The sequence below is a fragment of the Pan troglodytes genome, chromosome 16, assembly GCF_028858775.2.
Source record: "Pan troglodytes isolate AG18354 chromosome 16, NHGRI_mPanTro3-v2.0_pri, whole genome shotgun sequence".
In the NCBI taxonomy this organism is placed as follows: domain Eukaryota; kingdom Metazoa; phylum Chordata; class Mammalia; order Primates; family Hominidae; genus Pan; species Pan troglodytes.
This window is the reverse complement of record NC_072414.2, coordinates 66,999,135-67,021,432: the sequence shown is the minus strand read 5'-3', so window position 1 is coordinate 67,021,432 and position 22,298 is coordinate 66,999,135. Positions and strand designations below refer to the sequence as shown.

At 50.9% G+C, this 22,298-nt stretch overlaps 1 protein-coding gene across 7 annotated transcripts in view; it reads right to left on the bottom strand.

The window, feature by feature from the left end:
• Positions 1 to 384: 384 nt before the first annotated feature.
• The window catches only part of PPCDC (phosphopantothenoylcysteine decarboxylase), a 36,673-nt gene continuing 14,759 nt past the window's right edge, over positions 385 to 22,298 (bottom strand). For 2 of the 7 annotated variants that reach the window (XM_003952704.5, XM_016927206.4), the window contains 4 exons: positions 17,003 to 17,098; positions 16,025 to 16,153; positions 11,800 to 11,968; positions 10,781 to 11,371 (listed from right to left, as the gene is read on the bottom strand). In XM_003952704.5, the coding sequence (XP_003952753.2) occupies positions 11,286 to 11,371; positions 11,800 to 11,968; positions 16,025 to 16,153; positions 17,003 to 17,098 (480 nt within the window). In that variant the 3' untranslated portion in view covers positions 10,781 to 11,285. Of the gene's footprint in view, positions 574 to 4,152; positions 4,450 to 10,780; positions 11,372 to 11,799; positions 11,969 to 16,024; positions 16,154 to 17,002; positions 17,099 to 22,298 lie in introns of those variants that run through there. The other 5 variants (XM_016927202.4, XM_054667050.2, XM_063794206.1 and 2 more) reach the window with 5 other exon arrangements.

The window sequence follows — 22,298 nt, the reverse complement described above, 5'->3', positions numbered from 1 at the left end:
TCACTGTGTTCGCCAGGATGGTCTCGATCTCCTGACCTCGTGATCTGCCCGCCTTGGCCTCCCAAAGTGCTGGGATTACAGGCATGAGCCACTGCGCCCAGCCGCCCAGCCTCTTATTTCTTAAATGGGAATAACAATGCCCATCTGGAAGGATGTTTAGGAGGCTTAAATGCAGGGTCTGGCACAGGCCAGGAGCCAGATAAACCTGAGTTCCCTTCCACAGCCTTCTCTCTCTTCCCTCCATCATGCCAGTTTCCCCCAAGCATGGCACACCAGAATTCAACTTCTCCCCTGCCAGGAGAGCAATTTCCAGAAGTTCCAGGTAACATATCAGCTCCCAAGCCAGGGCCAGGCCATGGTCTCTTCCGAGAGGAGGAAATCTTCAGGGCCAGGAGCGGTGGCTTACACCTTTAATCCCAGCAATTTGAGAGGCTGAGGCAGGAAGATTGCTTGGGTGTGGTGGCTCTCACCTGTGGTCCTGGCTACTCCTCTGGTGGCTGAGGTGCGAGGAACACCTGAGTCCAGGGAAGTCGAGGCTGTATGTGAGCCATGATCGCACCACTGCAGTCCAACCTGGATGAAAGAGTAAGACCCTGTCTCTTAAAAAAATGTTATTTACTTTTTTTTTTGAGATGGAGTCTCACTCTGTCGCCCAGGCTAGAGTGCAGTGGCACGATCTCGGCTCACTGCAACCTCTGCCTCCCGGGTTCAAGCAATTCTCTGCCTCAGCCTCCTGAGCAGCTGGGATTACAGGCACTCGCCACCACACCCAGCTAATTTTTTATTTTTAGTAGAGACGGGGTTTTGCCGTCTTGGCCAGGTGGGTCTTGAACGCCTGACCTTGTGATTCATCTGCCTTGGCCTCCCAAAGTACTGGGATTATAGGTGTGAGCCACCGCACCTGGCCAAAAAATTTTTTTAATTAAAAAAATTTTATGTCTGGTCAGGACCTAGTTAAAGTTAAAAAACTTTCTTTTTTTTAATTTTAAAGAGAGGGCCGGGTGCAGTGGCTCACACCTGTAATCCCAGCACTTTGGGAGGCCGAGGCGGGTGGATCACGAGGTCAGGAGATCGAGACCATCCTGGCTAACACGGTGAAACCCCGTCTCTACTAAAAATACAAAAAAAATTAGCCAGGCGTGGCGGCTGGTGTCTGTAGTCCCAGCTACTTCGGGAGGCTGAGGCAGGAGAATGGCATGAACCCAGAAGGCGGAGCTATCAGTGAGCCGAGATAGCGCCACTGCACTCCAGCCTGGGCGACAGAGCGAGACTCCATCTCAAAAAAAAAGAAAATTTAAAGAGAGAAAGAAAGGATCTTCAGCATCCATGTGTTCATGTTCAACTCATGTTGGCTGCTTCCAAGTCCATCGCTATGGCTGGTAACATTGTTTTGCCTACACAGATGGAAGGCACCTTTGAATTCACCTTTGAACGCTCCTTCCTCTTCCAGGAATCCAGAGGCCTGAAAGGGAGTCTGCTGGGCCTCCAGTCCCTAAGGACCTGCTGTCTAGGCTAGCAGGCAAAGCATCACCATGTAATCTCAGCAGATAAAGCCACCATGAAATGAGCCCATTGCAGCAAGGTAACGACATGCTCCCAGATTCCACCTGGATTAGCTGCATGTCCTCCAAAAGCCCTGTAGCTCACATATCTGCCTCTTGTCCTCACACCCACCCACTCCCCACATTCCTTTGCTATGAGACAACTGGTAGTTCTTCTGGCCTGATCATTCCCGTTGCCTTGCCGCGAGGGGTACCAAACCTGGCTTAAATATTGTAGAATATTTGGTTCCACCAGGAAGCTCTCAGTGTAAACAACTTGTCAGTTATTGGGGTTGATTTCTTTGCTCAGAGGCAGTTGCGTGACACTTAGGATTTTCATCCTGCCCTAGAAACCACAATACATGAAGGAAGGAAGCCATGAGCAGAAAAAGGTAATGAAGGAGCTGTCCAGTTGGGACTGAAAGGGCAGGCATCTGGGGATGTTGATGTGTGGTGGAAGGGGAGTTTCAACTGATCCCAAGGAGGTAAATGCAAATAAGGGTAGAAGTCCTGTGCAGGAGCCTGTTTGCAGGTAGCTGTAGGGCAGAAAGAGAAAACCCTAGCACACTGCACTCGCTGTGTGGCCCTCAGTTTCTTGTCTATGAAACAGCTACATATGCTAATTGACTCCATCGTGAAGCTGTTATGTGAGGAGGGTGAAATGAGATTAAAGAAACACTTTGCAATATGGAGAACATGTAACACGTACCCATAACCCAAGTCTTATCTAGGGCTCCACACAGTTCAGTCCTGCTCAGCTGCACTCAAAGAGAATCACACATTGCAAAGGGCTTTAAAAAGAACCTCAATCACAATTGTTGCAGTTAGCTGAGATTGCGCCACTGCACTCCAGCCTGGCGACAGAGCAAGATTCCATCTCAAAAAAAAAAAAAAAAAAGAATCTTGGCCGGGCGCGGTGGCTCACGCCTGTAATCTCAGCACTTTGAGAGGCTGAGGTGGGCAGATCACAAGGTCAGGAAATCGAGACCATCCTGGTTAACACGGTGAAACCCCGTCTCTACTAAAAATACAAAAAATTAGCTGGGCATGGTGGTGGGCGCCTGTAGTCCCAGCTACTCAGGAGGCTGAGACAGGAGAATGGTGTGAACCCGGGAGGCAGAGCTTGCAGTGAGCCGAGATCGCGCCCCTGCACTCCAGCCTGGGCGACAGAGTGAGACTCTGGCTCAAAAAAAAAACAAACAAAAAGATTCCTTCACTCCTCCGTTTGTTCCCATCTTCCCAGTTCTGTATCTCAATCTGTTTTTCTTTTTATTTGTTTGAGATGGAGTCTTGCTCTTGTCATCCAGGCTGGAGTGCAATGGCACGATCTCGGTTCACTGTAACCTCTGCCTCCCAGGTTCAAGTGATTCTCCTGCCTCAGCCTCCCGAGTAGCTGGGATTACAGGCGCCTGCCACCACCCAGCTAATGTTTGTATTTTTTAAGTAGAGCCAGGGTTTTGCCATGTTGGCTAGGCTGGTCTCAAACTCCTGACCTCGTGATCCACCCGCCTTGGTCTCCCAAAGTGCTGGGATTACAGGCATGAGCCACCACCAATCTGTTTTTCTAATCCCACACCACAAAGTGCCCAGGAACCACAGGACAGATTGTTTTTGTTTTTGTTTTGTTTTGTTTTGTTTTTTTGAGATGGAGTCTCATTCTACTGCCCAGGCCGGAGTGCAGTGGTACAATCTCAGCTCACTGCAACCTCTTCCTCCCGGGTTCAAGCAATTCTCCTGCCTCAGCCTCCTGAGTAGCTGGGATTACAGGCATGCACCACCATACCTGGCTAATTTTGTATTTTTAGTAGAGACAGGGTTTCACCATGTTGGCCAGGCTGGTCTTGAACTCCTGACCTTAAGTGATCTGCCCACCTTGGCCTCCCAAAGTGCTGGGATTACAGGCATGAGCCACTGCGCCTGGCCACAAAGACTGATTGAACAATACTGTGAGGTCAGGAGAGAGAAAAAAACTATACTATAATAAGCAAAGCAAAATTATTTTTCGTGGGTGGGGCTGAAGATTGCTATAAATCTTGCACCAACACACACATACAGTGTCATTTCGTCTCCCTCCCTCCACTGGCCACAAGGACAGTGGGTTGTTTTTTGTTTGTTTGTTTGTTTGTTTGTTGGATATTGTGTTTTGTTTTGTTTTTAGTACACACCACCTTTGGAAAAGACCGTGGTTTTTGCAGTTTTTAATGGTGTTGATTTTTCTTCACATTGTTACTTTTGTCACCCCTTTTCCAGAATCAGGGGTGTGGTCAAGGCCTTCAGCACAACCTAGATTCCCCTTCTCAGCATCCTGGCTTCCTCCTAGACTCCAGCTTCTCAATCCAGACCCAATCTGTTCTGCACATACCGCCCCGCTGATCTTGACCGCACGCCACACTCACCATGTGTCTCCCCTACTGAACAGCTCCCAACCTCCCCAGCATGTGGAGCCGGAGTTCCTCCCTGGGTGTCCTACATCAAGCACATGGCAGCATGTCTTCACCCTTTGTATCCTTGGTCCTCCTGTAGGCCCCAGCCCAAGTTCTGTTCCGTCCGGGGGACCCATCCTGACTGCTCAATTCTGAAGTAGAGTCCATGCCACACAGTCTCACTTTCATTGTTTGCTGTTATTTGATCACTGTGAATCTTTCTCCCATAAGAACATAAGCTCCTTGAGATCAGGGATCTCAAAGGTTTATTAAAAGCACACAAGGATACTCAAAATTCATTTTCCTCTGTTAGCTTGTGACAAGAAAAGCAGACCCATTTCTACTCCAAAGGCCTTGATGAATATCTTCAGGCCAGGCACCGTGGCTCATGCCTGTAATCACAGCACTTTGGGAGGCCAAGGCAGGAGCATCACTTGAGTCCAGGAGTTCATGACCAACCTGGGCAACATGGTAAAACCCCATCTCTGCAAAAAATAAAAAATTAGCCGGGCATGGTGTCATGTGCCTGTAGTCTCAGCTACTGGGGAGGCTAAGGTGGGAGGATCGATTGAGCCCTGGAGTTCAAGGCTACAGTGAGCTGTGATTGTGCTGCTGCACTGCAGTCAGCCCAGGTAACGGAGTGAAACCCAGTCTCAAAAACAAAAAGAAAATTTCCAGATGCCTCTGCCAAGTCTGTGTGTTTGTTTGCAGTAACTCCCTGCCATCATTTTTAAGAACTTCCAGATAAAGAACAGAAAGAGGCCAGGCTCACACCTGTAATCCCAGCACTTTGGGAGGCTGAGGCAGGTGGATCACTTAAGGCCAGGAGTTCAAGACTAGCCTGGCCAACATGGTGAAACCCCGTATCTACCAAAAATACAAAAATTAGCTGGGCCATGGTGGCGGGTGCCTGTAGTCCCAGTTACTCGGGAGTCTAAGATGGGAGGATCTCTTGAGCCCCAGAAAGTCAAGGCTGCAGTGAGCTGTGATTGTGCCACTACACTGCAGCCTGGATGACAGAGTGAGGCCCTGTCTTAAAAAACAAACAAAAAGAGCAGAAAAATCTTTTTATATTTTTATTTATTATTATTAAATTTTTTTTTTTTTTTTTTTGAGACGGAGTCTCGCTCAGTCGCCCAGGCTGGAGTGCAGTGGCGCGATCTCGGCTCACTGCAAGCTCCGCCTCCCGGGTTCACGCCATTCTCCTGCCTCAGCCTCCCGAGTAGCTGGGACTACAGGCGCCCGCTACCACGCCCGGCTAATTTTTTTTGTATTTTTAGTAGAGACGGGGTTTCACCGTGTTAGCCAGGATGGTCTCGATCTCCTGACCTTGTGATCCGCCCGCCTCGGCCTCCCAAAGTGCTGGGATTACAGGCGTGAGCCACCGCGCCCGGCCTATTATTAAATTTTTTAGAGACAGAGTCTCACTCCTCACCCAGGCTGGAGTGCACTGGCATGACCATAGCTCACTGCAGCCTTGGACTCCTGGGCTCAAGCAATCCTCCCACCTCAGCCTCCTAAGTAGCTGGGAATACAGGCGTGTGCCACCATGTCCAGTTAGTTGTGTTTCTTTTGGTAGAGATGGAGTCTCACTGTGTTGCCTAGGCCTGTCTCAAACTTCTGGTCTTAAACTAATCCCTCTGCCTTGGCCTCCCAAAGTGTTGGGATTACAGGTGTGAGCCACTGTGCCTGACCACAAGGAACTCTTTTTAAAATGTATTTATTGATTTTGTGGTAGATAGTATATTCATCTGGCCCAACAATTAAAAATGAAGTCACCTCCTATCTTTTTTTTTTTTTTTTTTTTTTGAGACGGAGTCCTGGCCTGCCTCCTATCTTTGTTTCTCAACCACTCAGTTAGTTCCCCTGCCAAGAGAAAAACAATAGACAATGTTTTTCTCTGTTTATCTTTTTAAAGGCATTTGATGCACACATAAGCCAATAAGAATATATCCTCCTTTTCTTTCCCCACCCCCATTTTTTCTGCACAGCATGCATGTGACATTCTTCTGCACCTCGCTTTTTCTGTTTAACAATGTACCTCAGAAATCTTCCCAAATCAGCTTCCTCAACACTTTGTTTTATGGTTGTGTAGAGTTCCAGTGTATGAAGGAACACTAATTTATTTATCCAATCTCCTGGCTGTTAGATAGTGAGGGTGTTTCCGGTCTTTTAGCACCATATGCGAGGCTGCAATAAATCTCCTGTTCAGACATAATGTCATACAACTGAGTGTATCTGTGGGACAAATCCCTAGAAGCAGAATTGCTAGGTCAAAGGGTAAGGTGCATATGTAATTTTTCTTTTTTTTTTTTGAGACAGAGTCTTGCTCTGTCACCTAGGTTGAAGTGCAGTGGTGCAATCTTGGCTCACTGCAACCTCCACCTCCCAGGTTGAAGCGATTCTCCTGCCTCAGCCTCCTGAGTAGCTGGGATTACAGGCATGCACCATCACGCCTGACTTTTTGTATTTTTAGTAGAGACGGCGTTTCGCCATGTTGCCAGGCTGGTCTCAAACTCCTGAGCTCAGCCAATCTGCCCGCCTTGGCCTCCCAAAATGCTGGGATTACAGGCGTGAGCCACCGTGCCTGGCCTGGTCTTTCAGTACCATATACAAGCCTGCAATAAATCTGTTTAGACATAATGTCATAGAAGTGAGTGTATCTGTGGGACAAATCCCTAGAAGTAGAATTGCTGGGTCAAAGGGTAAGGTGCATATGTAGTTTTGATAGATACTCCCAGATTGTTCTCCAGTGAAGTTGCCATCAATTTACGCTCCTACCAGCAATGCATGAGGGCACCAATTCCCCACACCCCCGCCAGTCTAACAGGCAAAAGTTTTAGGTCTAGCTTGATTTGCACCACTCTCCTCATGAATGTGGCTGAGTAGCTGTTTAAGGGCCCTTTGTGTGACTGGGTTTTTGGTTTTGTTTTTTGTTTTTAATGTGAATTCTTCGTATCTTCTGCTCACTTTTTAATGCGTGTTCTTGGTCTTTTTTTTCTTTTCTTTTCTTTTTTTTATTGAGACGGAGTCTTGCTCAGTCACCCAGGCTGGAGTTCAGTGGCATGATCTCAGCTTACTGCAACCTCCGCCTCGCGGGTTCAAGCAATTCTCCTGCCTGAGCCACCCAAGTAGCTGGGACTACAGGCATGCACCACCATGTCTGGCTAATTTTTTGTATTTTAGTAGAGACAGGGTTTCACCAGGTTGGCCAGGTGGGTCTCAACTCCTTGAGCTCAGGCAATCTACCCACCTCAGCCTCCCAAAGGGCTAGGATTACAGGTGTGAGCTATTGTGCCCAGCCCTTGGTCTTTTTATCATCAATGCATAGGAGTTCTTCATATATTAGGAGAATCAGCCCTTTGTTTATGAGCTGCAGATAATTTCCCCAGCATGTTGTCCTTTGACCTTGACTTTGGGTTGTTGCTCAGTGAACCTATTTTTCTATAGTCAAATTTATCAATCTTTGCTTTCGTGGTTGCTAAATTTTGTCTCTTGCACAGAAAGGAGCAGGAACCAATAGCCCCAACACACACACCACTTTTTTGATCAGTACAAGCTTGGAGTGACTTGCTGGGTTCTGTAAGGAACAGGACAACTCCTGCTCTCCAAGAGAACCCAATGTTAGGAGGACACAAAGTAAACTGACAATTACAATTCTGTTGTAATAAATAGTGGTGGCCGGGCACGGTGGCTCACTCCTGTAATTCCAGCACTTTGGGAGGCCGAGGCAGGAAGATCATGAGGTCAGGGGTTCGAGACGAGCCTGGCCAACATGATGAAACCCCGTCTCTATTAAAAATACAAAAAAAAAAAAAAAAAATCAGGCCAGGTGCGATGGCTCACGCCTGTAATCCCGGCACTTTGGGAGGCCGAGGCGGGTGAATCACGAGGTCAGGAGATTGAGACCATCCTGGCTAACACGGTGAAACTCCATCTCTATTAAAAATACAAAAAAAAAATTAGCCGGGCGTGGTGGCGGGCGCCTGTAGTCCCAGCTACTCAGGAGGCTGAGGCAGGAGAATGGCGTGAACCAGGGAGGCGGAGCTTGCAGTGAGCCAAGATCACGCCACTGCACTCCAGCCTGGGCGACAGAGCAAGACACCGTCTAAAAATTTAAAAAAAGAAAAAGAAAAAAAAAGCTGGGCATGGTGGTGCATGCCTGTAATCCCAGCTTCTCAGGATGAAGCAGGAGAATTGCTTGAACCTGGGAGGCAGAGTTTACAGTGAGCCGAGATCGCACCACTGCACTCCAGTCTGGGCGAAAGAATGAGATTCCATCTCAAAAAATAAAAATAAATAAAAAATAATAGTGGGAAGCACCATGGCAACCTGGGCAAGGAGGTTGCAGTTGGCCAGGGAAGGCTTTCCAAAGGAGGTAGCACCCAGGTACATCCACAGGCATGTGTGGGAGTCAGTCTTGTCCCAGTAAAAGCAGCAGCATGTACACAGGCAAGAGGCCTCACCAGTTCAAGGTTGTCCAGTCTGGCAAGAGAATAGGGAGCCCTTCAGGGTTGGCATGTGGTAAAGGGCAGTGCTAGAAGGGTAGGCAGGAGCCAGATCACAAAGGGCCAGGTGTGTACTGCCCAGGAGTCTGGGCCTGACCTGAGGCAGTGGGGAGGCAGCAGCGGCACCTGACCAGCGGGGTGCAGGAAGGGCTGGAGGCGGCCCAGGGTGGAAGCTGGGCCTTGGTTTGGTGGCTTCTGCCTCCCACCCAGCAGCATCCACAGCAGCCTTGAAGGGCTCATGGCTGCCACAAAAGAGTGCACATTTCAGACCCAAATGTTCTATTCTCTGAAACTTCCAGAATTCTATAAAAAATCATCAGGGAGGCTAGAATCTTCTCTGAGAAACATTTCTCCCCAAGATGAAGGTAACTTCAAGTGCTTGGACCCCTCGTGGGGAAAGCAGTGATTGTCACTCCCCACTCAGCACCTCCTTGGCAGATGGGGCCAGCTAAATGCAGCACCTGCTCCTCTTAGCTCGAGTCTGGCTCAGGGAACAGCTGGGCTCTTTAGGCCCAGCCCAGACCCATTCATCCAGACCCCCCCCTTCAAAATGGGCAGCAGGGATGCAGGACTGCTGTGGGTGGGAGATGGAGAGGCGAACCCCCAGGGACAGGGGCCTCCAGCTGGCCTGAGTCCACAGGGATATATGTTCCCTTCTAGCCAACAAGGCGCAGTCCTGCTGAGCAGCCACAGCTGTTTTCAGAGCTCTGGGACAGTGGCCTGTGAACTTCCCTGCTCCCATGGCCTTTTCACACAGGCACTTTGTGGTTGATCTCCCTGGGTGACTGCCTTCCCTAAAATCCCTGGCATAGATCCTCGCCCACGATGAATACTCAGAAAATGGTATCAGTTTCTATTAAAATTGGGAAGCGGCTGGGCGCGGTGGCTCACGCCTGTAATCCCAGCACTTTGGGAGGCCATGGCCAGCAGATCACTTGAGGTCAGGAGTTCGACATCAGTCTGGCCAACATGGCAAAACCCATCTCTACAAATAATACAAAAATAAGCTGGGCGTGGTGGCGGGCACCCGTAATCCCAGCTACTCAGGAGACTGACGAGGGAGAATGGCTTGAGCCGTGATCACGCCACTGCACTCCAGCCTTGGGGACAGAGCAAGACTCCGTCTCAAAAAATAAATAAAAATAAAATTGGGAAGCCTCACCATTTACTAGTGGGTTGCTGAGGGAGAGGAAGGGCAATGTGGACAAGAAGGAATTTGGAAACCCTGTAAATGGACTTTTGGGACCGTCTCCGGGTTTCAGTTACCCAGGTTCTCCCCATGCCCCATCCCCAAACCAGCCAAAGAAGTTGGTTCTTGATGCTATCATTTTAGTTATAGTTTATTTCGTGCCCTAAGGCAATTTTATCCCAAAGGGTCACCTGGTGAAGTCAAGTGCTGTTGAGATAAAGGCTGTGGAGGCTGCTAGAGCATTGATTCCAGCCAGCAGGCTTCCTGGTCCCCTCAAGGCACCTCTACTCTCAGTGCTCTCGGAGCCTACATGGGATGTCCCTCACACCTGGCCTGGAAGCCAGAGGGCAGAAAGCCAGCCTCAGCCTCAGCTCCAAATACGCAGACAAGCCCTCCCCGCTGCAGCCACACCAAATGGCAATTAAGTCAAAAGCTGGGTAGCAGAGGGTTTCTGGGCCAGAGTGCATGGTGTCTCTGGATCTACTTCCCTTGGTCATGTGTACTGGGGGGTAGGGAGGCACAGACACCCAGGCCCCTGCCTCAGGTCCAGCAAAGCTGAAAGGATGAGAACAGAGGAAACCAAGAAGCAGGCAAGAGGCCTGGGACCCAGGGCAGGGTCAACCCTCCTGGCTGCTTACCTGTCACTTGCATAAAGGGATGTGTCAACTTAGCATCCAGGATTTCCTTTTTCCCAAAATGAGACAGGGCATTGCAGTAAATGCTAGGAAAGCTCTCTGGCATATATGCATGCCTAGTTTTAACTTCCATTGATTTGACATTTACTACGTTCCAGGCACTCAGTGGCATGGGTATTCTGCACACATAATTTCACTGAATCCTCTCAACAACTCCCTGAGGGTAGGATAACAAGATAGCTGAGGTAAGTGAAGGTCAGGAAGGCTAAGTCCTGAACCAAACTGCCACTGCTAGTAAGCGGCAGAGCTGGGATTGGAACTAGGGGCTGTCTGGCTTCAGATCTTTATCCTTAACCACCATGTTATACGGGGACTAAAGAGTGCCGGTGAGTTGTCAACCCAGACCCTTCCCCAGCCACACCTGGCAACACCCCCTGATCTCTGGGACCACAGTTGGGTTGTAGGGAAAGAATGGAGTCTCCTAAATGGTGATTTTTCTTTATTTCCCCGCACCTTCAATCTCATGGCATGGTCTGCAGGAAACCTCAGAGTCCTGCCAACTCGCAGGCTTTGCTGATCGCATGGCACCTGGGCACCCCGCCAAAGAGCTGAAACTCCCAAGGCTCAGCCAGGACTCTCCAGCTGTGGTGTTTCTAAAAGCCGTTCTGGGTGAGATGTAGAGCCGAGTTTTCCCAGTCGCTCAGTCCTCCTCCCGTGAGGACAACACTGCTTGCTCTCCTGGCTTGCCTCACCCATCCAGGAAAAGGTGGGGAGGGGCTCTAGGCAGCGGCCTCTCCTGGTTGAAAGAAACTGAGACCTGGGCCTTCCGTCCAGTTTAACCTGGAGCAGGCCTGGCCCCTGGGCAGGCTCAGAGCAGGCCCCCCATTCAGCAAATGAGGGTATCCTCCTATTTTGCCAACATCCATCTTCACCGACTTGGCCTGAACCCATTCTGAGTACAGAGGGACACCCATGACAGAAATCCCAGGTCAACTCTGCTGGAAGCCACTGTGCTGGAAGAGGACTTCTTTCACTTTGTCCACGATGGTCCCCACTTCAGCCATGGCCCCGAGACCTGGGAGCAAAATTCCGCTGTGGCCAGACAGGCCAACAGTGCCTGTAGCCCTGCAGACCCCTGCCCATTGCTCCAAGTGCTCCACCCAGAGCCCAAGGCCTGAGAGGGCAAGGTCTGTCTTTGCCTGAGCCAGACACATCAGATCTCTCCCGAGACCCCTGGCGAGACCCTGGGACTCGTTCCAGTAGCCATCCTTAACTGCGTGTGGGCTGCGTGCCAGGGACTCTACCAGGTACTTTACACATTCCATCCCATTTTACCCTACCAATCTGGAGGCAGGAATTAAGATTCCCATTTTCCAGCTGAGAAAGCTAAGCTCAGAGAATGGTTTGCTAAGGTCATTAACAGGCCAGGAACTGAACTGAGATATGACCCCAAAGCTGAGCCCCTTCTACAGCCCAGGGCTATAAGCCTGGCAAGACACCCACCTTCATCTCCGCACACCAGCTTCTTGGCCACACAGGGGATCTCGACATAGCCAAAGGCCTTGAGCTGGTCTACCTGCTGCGCTGTGATCGGGTGCTCCCACATGGCGGTGTTCATGGCCGGGCAGAAGAGCAGGGGCTTGCTGCGGTCCCAGGCCCGGATGACGCAGGTCTGTGAAGAAGGCCAGGGAAGTGGGGGTCTTGCTACTCTGTCTGCCACCCTCCCCACCACCCTCCAGACCCTGCAGCCAGCAGCCCAGCTGTAGGCTTGAGATGACTGGGCACAGCCTGCCTGCAGGGAGCTGTCTCATCCCTCAGGGGTGGGGGCTGTGTCTCCTCACCTCTCTCCACCTCCCCACAGGCTCTGGCACAGGATCCTACAAACAGGAGGTGCTCAACCAACGCTCAGACCTCCAGCAGGTATCCCTGTGCCTAAGCCTCCTCCAGGTAGGCTCACACCTCCTGGGAAAAGCAACCCTGGGGAGCAGAAGGCAGGCTTTTTTGGTTGCACCAGAAAGAAAAGGACCAGGCTGCTCCTCAGGTGGGGCTCATCTACTTGACATCAGCTCTCCGAGGCCAACTAAAGTCTGGCAATGAAAACATCTGCCGTTACTAAAACCTTCTCATGTATAGGATCTCATTAACCCTCACTGAGACCTTATAAAGAAGGTGCTGTCCCATTTCACAGATAGGGAGCTGCTCCCTGAGAGGTAAGCAGTCATCCAAGCCCACACCCGGACAATGGGCACCACCCAGGCAATGTTCCACTGCACAGCCTCACCATCTCCCAAATCCAGGCCGTCCCACCAAGCCACAGACCTGAGCAGTTGTGAAAGGAGCCATCCAGCTCACAGAGTCCTTTGTGCCACGGACTTTGAAATTACGTAGCCCTGAGTTCAAATCCTGACTGTGCTCTAGCTGTGAGAGCACTAGCTGTGTGTGTATTACTAGCTGTGAGAACCTGGACATGGGACTGAAGGCCAGGGCCTGGCTTCCTCTCTAGAAAGGTCCCTCCCTGGGCAGCTGTGAGGACTGAGGTGAGAATGGCTACAAAGCTCTGAGCGCAGGGCCAGGCACAAAGCACAGGCTCCAGGGCAGTGACTCCTGGGCTTCCCACAGGCACGGGCTTCCCACAGGCACAGGCTCCCTGGGCTGGGGGCCGCCTGGGGGAGAGAGAAGCTCCCAGTGCTCTGACTACTCCAGACACCTCTTCCAGGGCTGTGAGCCCCTCAGGGTAACAGGCTGGAAACCCCTCCCCTGAAGGGAAGCTCATCTGGGAAAAGAGCGAAGGAGTCCAGAGAACAATGCCCCGATAGGACAGGACCAGCACCTCCCCCAAGTCCCACGGACAGGGAGGAAGCAGGACAGCAAACAGCCCTGGGACCTGGCTGCTTGCATCAGCCACCAGCATTAGTTTCCCACCAAGCCCTCTCAATACGGCAGCCGGGCTATGAGTGGACAGTTTCAGTCACACTTCCTCTTGGCTCCATGCCACCTGCTGCTTCTGCAGAAATCAAGAGCATACCTAGAAAAGTCGCTCCGCTGTGTGCAGGGCAGGAGCAAGGGCTGGGCTGGGCTTTCTAAGTGCCCTCAAAGCAAAGCACACCAACCAGGGTGAAAACCAGCACTCCAACTCCTCTCAGACAAGCCTCAGCTACTCTGAACCCACGAAAGCAGGCAGGGGAGAAGAGAGCCTCGGTTCCCACGGTGACATCTCTTTGGCCAGTGCTGTGTTTAACATTTCAGGCTCTGCCCCTGGGAATTCACATGGGCAGGGGAGAAGGCCTGGATCCCAGTCAGGAGACCAGCTCCTAGCCAGACTGGTGACCCAGAGAGATTGTCTGCTCTTTCTAGGTCCGACTGCCTGTTTAGCACAAATGGGCCAGGGCCTTAGTGGGCTAGAGGACAGAGGGACACAGGCCTGGAGGCCAGGAGCACGGTCACACCTAGCATGCTGCCCTCACAGCACCCCATGCCCTGGGCGCTGGAAAGAGAGGTCTGCGGAGGGAGGAGCAGGCTCAACTTCCTTTCAGGGATGTAGGGAGAAAACAGCTACAGAGAGAGGACACAGCCACAGGCCACCAATGCCCACACTTCAAACTTTGTAAAATTCGAGATTCCTTGAAACATTTGTGACTTCGAGGGAAAACCTTTGAGGCAAATGATCTGGGGGCTGGTCTTGGGAACATGTTTCACTTCCCAGCCAACTCTGGAGGAGGGAAGCCCAGGGATTTCATGAAGTGATGGCAGCTTAGAAGGAAAAGGGGAAGCAGAGCTTGCAGGAAGAAGGAAAGCGCCCTTGCAGAGCTGGCCCAGGCCGGGGCTTAGCTCCCAGAGGCCAGTACTTTGTCACACCAGCTGCTGCTGACCCGCCAGCAGGGAGCCTGGAGATTTGGTGAGATGGTGCTGGCCACACACAACTCTGACCCAATTTGATGAGAGCAGCCAGGAAACTCAACTGTTCTAGCTGCAGCTGCCATGTCAGTTGTGGCACCAGTGCTGCTGGGAAGCCTTTTTGTTTTTTTGAGACAGAGTCTCACCTCTGTAGCCCAGGCTGGAGTACAGTGGCACAATCACAGCTCACTGCAGCCTTGACCTCCTGGACTCAAGCGATCCTCCCACCTCAGCCTCCCGAGTAGCTGGGGACCACAGGCATGCACCACCACACCTGGCTAATTTTTAAAATATGTTTTATAGAGATGGAGTTTCACCATGTTGCTCAGGCTGGTCTCAAACTCCTGGGCTCAAGCAATTTTCCTGCCTCAGCCTCCCAAAGTGCTGGGGTTATAGGCATGAGGCACCATGCCTAGCCTTTTCCCTTTTTTTTTTTTTTTAACTAGAGACAGGGTCTTGCTATGTTGCCCAGGCTGGAGCGCACTGGCTATTCTGGCTATTCACAGGCACAATCAAGGGGCACTGCAGCCTAGAACTCCTGGGCTTAAGCGACCCTCCCACCTCAGCCTCCCAAGTAGCTGGGACTATAGGGAAAGCCTTCTTGATGACATTGCACCCAGGCTCTCTCTTCTCTGCACTCCCTACCCCTGCTCCTGGCCACACAAGTTGTTCTTCTGCTCACCCTGTGCTCTTATTCAAATGATGCTTAAATCACTGGCAGATTCTTTGAGGAGTGCCTTAGGAGCCCATTGACAAGTATACAAGAACACTAATCTGTGACCCCAAAAAACATCCTGTCCCAGCTTCATCATCCACCTTCTTCACCACATGAAACTCTGAAAAACTCCCAGCTACTCGCAAAAGTAAAACTGCTAGTTACCGCATACATGCAGTAAGTATTTATTGGATGTCTACCACAGGCCCAGCACTATGCAAGGTGGTGACTCCATAGAAAGGACTGACTGGGGTCATTCAGGACTGTACCCCTCACCAGAGGATACTCCCTTCCCAATGGCATGGGTGATCAAGCCTGGCATTCTCCTTCCAGCCTGGGAGCTCCCTGTGTCCTGTGAGGCTCTCAGCACAGACCCCAGTACAGTACGTGGTAGGCGAAAGCTCAATAAATGAGGTGGGGGGTGGCAATTAGGGAGAAGGAGGAGAGAAATCACACCCAAATCTTCCCAGGACGATCATATAAACAAAGGCAGCTCCCCTTTAAGGGCAACAGCTCCCTGGAGGCATCTTAGGCCTAGGACAGTGCCCGCTTTGGACAGCTGGACTTCCATTTCTCCCTACCACCCATCGGCTCTCGCCACTGCCCCGTCTTTCTCCCCTCTTCCCCTCTAAGCTTCCCCTAATATATAGGAAAGCTACAAGGGTGATAAAGTGTATATGAGCCATCTATGAAGAAGTGAACCCCCAATTACATTGCCCACGTGTATACCCAGATCTGCGGAGAAGGCAGAGCTGAAGCGGGAGGCGATGGGGCTGGGCAGAGACAGTGGAAGAGCACACCCAGGCAGCCCACGAGGAGGGACAAAGAGCAAGGAAGAAGGGTCTTCCTGTGGGCACCTGGCTGGGTGCAAGGGCAGGGGAGAGGGGGACACTCCTGGGGAGCAGTGGCAGGTCACACTGACCCATCAGGACCAGGGCTGTGCCCATGTGCTACAGAGAAGGTGAGAGCACTGGGGGCGATGTGGGGAATGGCGGAGCACGATCTCCCTGGGCAGACCGGGGCCCCACAGCAGCAGGTCTCCTTGTACAAGGATGTCTGCAGCTCAGCAAACTGGGTGTGAGGCCCAGGGACGGACGAGGGCACCAGGACATCACTCACAAGCAAGTTGTCACAGATGCCACTGGCCACCTTCCCCAGAGTGTTGGCATCAAGAGGAGCCACCAGCAGGAGGTCTGCCCACCTCCGCAGGTCAATGTGCAGAACTGGGTCAGAGCGGCTCTTCCACATCTGGCAGAGGGAAGAAAAAGGGGTCAGTGTGGAGGAAGCAGGATGCAGCGCCAAGGCAGGCCAGGTACGGTAAGTCAGGAGACTGAGGAACCCACTGACCTGCCCTGCCCAGGCCAACCTCCGTTCCCTCCTGCAGCTAAGCTGGCGAGCGCTAGCCATGGAGCCAGCAGCCGAGAGAACCAGGCCTGAGGAAACAAGTGCCCCTTGTCTCTCTGAGCTATTCCCTTCATGGTTTGGCTTTCAAGAGAACTGACATCTGGCAGGGAGCTCCCGGCCTGTCTGCTTGAGGCGGATGCTTGGGTTGTCCAAGCCAGTGGAAAGCTCCGGGGCAGTGAGAAATGGAGGGGGTGGGGGCGGGGAAGACAGGCCAGCCGGAAATGTTCTAGGCTAAGAATGTTTGAAAATGTCTGGCAGGGAACCCCTGTGAGGCCCACACTCAGCGTCTGGTGAATCAGCCAGTGCCCACCCATCCGCAGGGGAGATGCAGCAGAGCCCGGCGGCCGTGGGAAGTGAGGCGTTCTCTTCAGCCCTGACGCCAGGAGCCACGTGGACAAGGGTGGTGGGAACAGAGCTCCTCTGTGGTTTCATCAGCCCAGATAAGTACAAGGACACTCAACCTCAGGCACCAGGCCAAAGCCCAGCTCTGCCTGGGCCGGGAGGAGACTAGGGCCTCCTGCAGGCCAGAAGCTAGACAGATGTTTTCTTCATTGCCTCTGCCCAGAGGGCCCTGACCACAGACTTGAGCCCAGCCTGTCTGTTCCAGCTGCCAGACCATAGGCTGTAGGGAGGACTGTTCTGTCCTTCTGGTGGAAACTCAATGGAACTCAGCCCAGGGGCCCCAGCACTGACCTCCCATTCATCAGCGTCGCTGTAGAGGGTGACAGCAATGTCCTGGGGGCTGTAGAAATGTTTGGCTCTCTCAGTTGTGACCACTGCTACTTCCAGCTGTCACCAAGAAAAAGGGGGTGGCGGGGAGGGAGGAAGAAACTGTTACCAGAGCCACAGGCCTGGAGGCCACAGGAGCGTCAGGGCAGGCAAGTGCTGTCTTCACAGGCTGGCTTTAGAGAGGACTTCCCTCCTTAGCTGCAAGCCCCATGTCTGCTTAGCTACTTCTGCTGTCACCCAAAGGTCAGGCCCTACCAGGTGTGGCTGTTTCACTTCCCTATCTGAGGGGCTGCTGAGGAATGAGTCACCAACTGCCCGTATATACAAAGCTGCAAGCTCCTGCCACTCGGGCAGAGGTAGGCCCAGTGGCAGAGGCACGCAAGTGACAGGAAAGGAAGTCAAGGCCAGGGCCGCAGAGGCCACAGCAGGCAGGAGGGGCCACCCAAGGAGGCTCATAGGTCCTGAGTTCTGTGCCACACAGCAGCTCTGCCCTCTGCAGGCCAAGGCGCTGGGGGCTGGGGCGCGGCATGTCCTCTGTGCATGCATGACCCAAAGAGAAAGCAGACAGTATCCCTTCACGTACTTCTAGGAACAAGTCCTCGTGGGCACAGGCTGCAGACAGGCTCCTGGAGAACCCAGCCTGTGTGTGCCCTACACTCATGGGGTGAGAATGAGGTTTACCCGGTGTACACTACCCATTCACTAAGAAATTACTAACGCAAACCAGGGCTGCCTGCAATCTGCTTAACAGAACACATGGCTGTGAGAAACAGCACCCAGGAGTGTGAAGGGCACTAGATGGGTTGGCTATCATTTGTAAAACAAGGTTTTTTTTTTTTTTTTTGAGATGGGGTCTCACTTTGTCGCCCAGGCTGGAGTGCAGTGGTATGATCTCGGCTCACCGCAACCTCCGCCTCCCAGGTTCAAGCCATACTCCTGCCTCAGCCTCCCGAGTAGCTGGGATTACAGGTGCACACCACCATGCCTGGCTAATTTTTGTGTTTTTAGTAGAGACGAGGTTTTTCACCATGTTGGCCAAGCTGGTCTCAAACTCCTGACCTCAGGTGATCCACCCACCCCAGTCTCCCAAAGTGCTAGTATTACAGGCGTGAGCCACCGCACCCAGCCTGTAAAACAAGAATTTAGGCTAACGAGCTGGCAAAGTACAGGGGCCCAGAGGAAGTAGCTGTTGGGGAGAGGGGGGTGTAGGGAACCACATCTTTGGGGGAAACCAATGAATCAGGAGAGGACATTTGTTTCTCTGGACATTTATCCAGAAGAAAGAAAAGTCAAGGGTGACAAGGACAGAACCATCAACCAGCCAGAGCTATAGTCATGGGCCATGTCTGGGCCAGACCCAGCCTATAGACATGCTGTTTGGCCTACACAAGATTATTAACATTTTTGAGCCAACATGTCCAAGTTGGAAGATTTCGCATAGAAAATTCAATTTCCTGAGTTCTTGTGAAAAGCTGAAGGCTAGGCGCTGCTGGACACACATTCCTACGTGAGAGCGACGTGGTGCCCTAAGGCCTGCCTCTCACTCTGTAGGACGTGCCCATGCCAATTCCACCTTGTCCTCATTCCTCCTTACTGTCTCTCCGAGGCACCCCCTCCTCGCTTGCTTCCTGCATATTGTACAGGGCAGGGTGGGTGACACAGCAGCACAGCGCCTAGGAACAAAGCTAGGACCAAGGAGTAGAAGTCTCAGAGAAGAAGACTGAGGAAGAACTTCAGAAAGTCTGGCGTTCTGAGTTCTATTGACTTGTCCATTCTCCATCTCACTCCCCCTTAGGATCTACCATGCCCAGAACCTGCAAAAAAACCTCAAGGACCTTTTCAGAGGTCCATCACTTATTTATTTATTTACAGACAGAGTCTTACTCCATTGCCCAGGATAGAGTGCAGTTGTGTGATCATGGCTCACTGCAGCCTCAACTGCCCTGGGCTCAGGTGATCCTCCCATCTCAGCCTCTTGAGTAGCTGGGACTACAGGTGCATGTCACCATGCCCAGCTAATTTTTTGTATTTTCGGTAGAGACAGTGTTTCACCATGTTGCCCAGAATTATCTCAAACTCCTAGGCTCAAGCAATCCACCCACCTTGGCCTCTCAAAGTGCTAGGATTACAAGCATGAACCACCATGCCCGGCCTAGAGGTCATTTAAACCAAACCCCCACTGAATGCTGGAGTCTCCCTAGGATGGCCCTGAATAAGCCTTGCCCAGTTCTGAGTAAGATGGCAAATGAGCAGGGCTGCATTATCCCTCCCCGGAACCCAGTCCTGGAGATGCCACTGGGCCAGCACAGGTTGGGAGAGCAGGGCAGGGCGGGGCCATGCTGAAGGCCCTGTCTCTTTTGTGGGGAAGACACAAGATAGTGATGAGGTAAAGAAGAGGGCACAATAAGTTATGGTAACCATACGAAGAATAACCTTTACCTTTCAAATCCACAGAAGGAAATTCAATCTACACATAAAGGATACGAAAGGAGAAAAAGAAGCAGAGAGAATATATGATAAAGCATTTGGCCGGGAGCAGTAATGGGATTACGCTCATGCCTGTAATCCCAGCACTTTGGAAGGCCGAGACAGGCAGACTGCTTGAGCCCAGGAGTTCAACACCAGCCTGGGCAACATGGTGAGACCCCCATCTCTACAAAAAATACAAAAATTAGCCAGGCATGGTGGTGTGCACCTGTAGTCCCAGCTATATTCGGGAAGCTGAAGTGGGCGGAGCCCTTGAGCCTGGGAAGGCAGAGGCTGCAGTGAGCAGAGATCAAGTTACTGCACTCCAGCCTGGGTGACAGGGTGAGACCCTATCTCCAAAAAAAATTAAAAAATAAAAAAATAAAAAGCAAGCAAGCATTAAATAAGACAGCATAGGTAAATCCTTATATAATAATAATTATAGTAAATATATAACAGGCTCATCTTCTGGATTAAAATTCAGATTCTTATCTTGGATGTTGTTTAATCCATCAATATCTTGTATAAAAAGATACATTTAAAGCAAAAGAACATATAAAGGTTAAATAGAAGAAAAAGCTTTTAGTTAAATAAGGTAAACTCTGCTCCCTCCCAGAAGCCCATTAAAATAAAAGTAAAGTAATTTTTTTAAAAAGATCTAAACTCAGTGGCTCACGCCTGTAATCCCAGCACTTTGGGAGACTGAGGCAGGCAGATTGCTTGAGGCCAGGAGTTCAAGACCAGTCTGGGCAACGTGGTGAAACCACATCTCTAATACAAAAAAATTAGCCAGCATCGTGGCGCACACCTATAGTCCCAGCTACTCTGGAGGCCAAGGTGGGAGGATCAGTTGAGCCCAGGAAGTCGAGGCTGCAGTGAGCCAAGATCATGCCACTGCACTCCAGCCTGGGTGACAAAGTGAGACCTTGTCAAGGAATAGAAGAGAAGAGAAGAGAATGGCCGGGCACGGTGTCTCACGCCTGTAATCCCACTTTGGGAGGCTAAGGTGGGCAGATCACCTGAGGTGGGGAGGTCGAGATCAGCCTGACCAACAAGGAGAAACCCCATCTCTACTAAAAATACAAAATTAGCCGGGTGTGGTGGCGCATGCCTGTAATCCCAGCTACTTGGGAGGCTGAGGCAGGAGAATCGCTTGAACCTGGGAGGTGGAGGTTGCAGTGAGCTGAGATCGCACCATTGCACTCCAGCCTGGGCAACAAGAGTGAAACTCCATCTCAAAAAAAAAAAAAAAGAAAGAAAAGAAGTAAATTCTCAAGAACAAAAAGAAGAGGAACCAACAGCAGTTAAGACGTGCCAACGCGCTTTCAGAAGATGGAAGCGAAAGGAAGCACTAGCAGAGCAGATCCTACAAGATCAGATTAGATTAGATGAGAAAAGAAAATATCCAAAGCCTACACAGTAACTGAGACACAAGCCAATTAGAGCCCAGGAGCCTAGGACTTGAGGCAGTGAGTACCACAAAGGTGAGCATGAGGCAGATAGCTGAATACAGGAGGACTTCCTGACCTGTAGAAGGTCCCCCCAGGACAGCTAAAGTCCCCCCAGGTCTTCTTCCCACCCCAGGCAGCCAAACATACTACCCTTGCAGAGTTAGCACAACAGAGGCCAAAGGAGTCCTGGAGCAGAAGTGAGTATCTACAGACCAAACAGAGACCCAAGCCTGCTTCCCCTACTTGACCCTAAGAACGCAAGGTCAACCAGGCAGGAGACTACTGATAGGGTCCTTCTGGAAAAAACAAATAACCCTGGGAGTAGGGAGATGTGGTAGGGAAGGAAACCTTCATATATGGAATTCAGAGGTCCACCAACAAAACATTTCAATACCAGATGAGTACCAAGTCCCTGGCAGTGAAGACAGAGTTTCCAATCAACTTTTGGCACCCAAATAAGAACAGCCAAGGAGTATCAGATATCTGAGGAGAGTCCTCTAGCAAGAAAGAGATTACATAAACAAACAGAAAATAGAAACCCAGAGACAATGGAGGGAGAAGAAAACTTAAAGATGAGAGACTACACCCAAGAAACAAGAACATAACACTTTTTAAAATGAGTATTCAAGGAACAAAAAAGAACTCTTAGAAATTAACATTATAAACAGTGAAATAAAAAATTCAACACAAGTCTAAAAGAAATCCTCCAGAAAGGAGAAAAAAAAAGATAAAGAAACGGATAATAGTAGAAAAAAGATGAGAAAATCGAATCAATTCAGTAGGTTAAAAAAATCTGACGATTAGAGTTCCAGAGAGAACAGAAAAATAGGAGAAAATTACAAAAAAAAAAAAGTTAAATTTCCCAGAAGTGACGAACCCACAGGTGAGAGCCATTTACTCTGCCTCCAGGGGTCGGAGAAGGCAACCCCACTGTTAGGTTCATGAAGAAACTAGAGCGTCATGTCTATTGGTGCAGCCTGAGCCCACAGCAGCTCTTCTGGTGGCCACGTCCCTCTGCTGATGTATGGAGTTTGCAATCAGCAAAAACTCAAAAAAATTCTTCTCATTCATGCTGCTACTAAGCCACAAGCGCCAGGCTGTATCTGAGCAGTTATTTTTCTGGTCCCAAATGCAGTCCCTCACATGTCCCTGGTAAACTTCCCCTCACCAGAGTTGGTCTGCTGTTTGCTCAGCCTACAGAGAGCTCCTGAGAGCTCAATCCTGTTGCTCCTCCTCTCAGCCAGCACCACCATCAGTAGCCCCCAGAGACACTAATCCAAACTATGAACAGAACAAAGTCAAGGGCAGAGGCCACCCACAATGTCCACGGGCGTGGGTGTGGC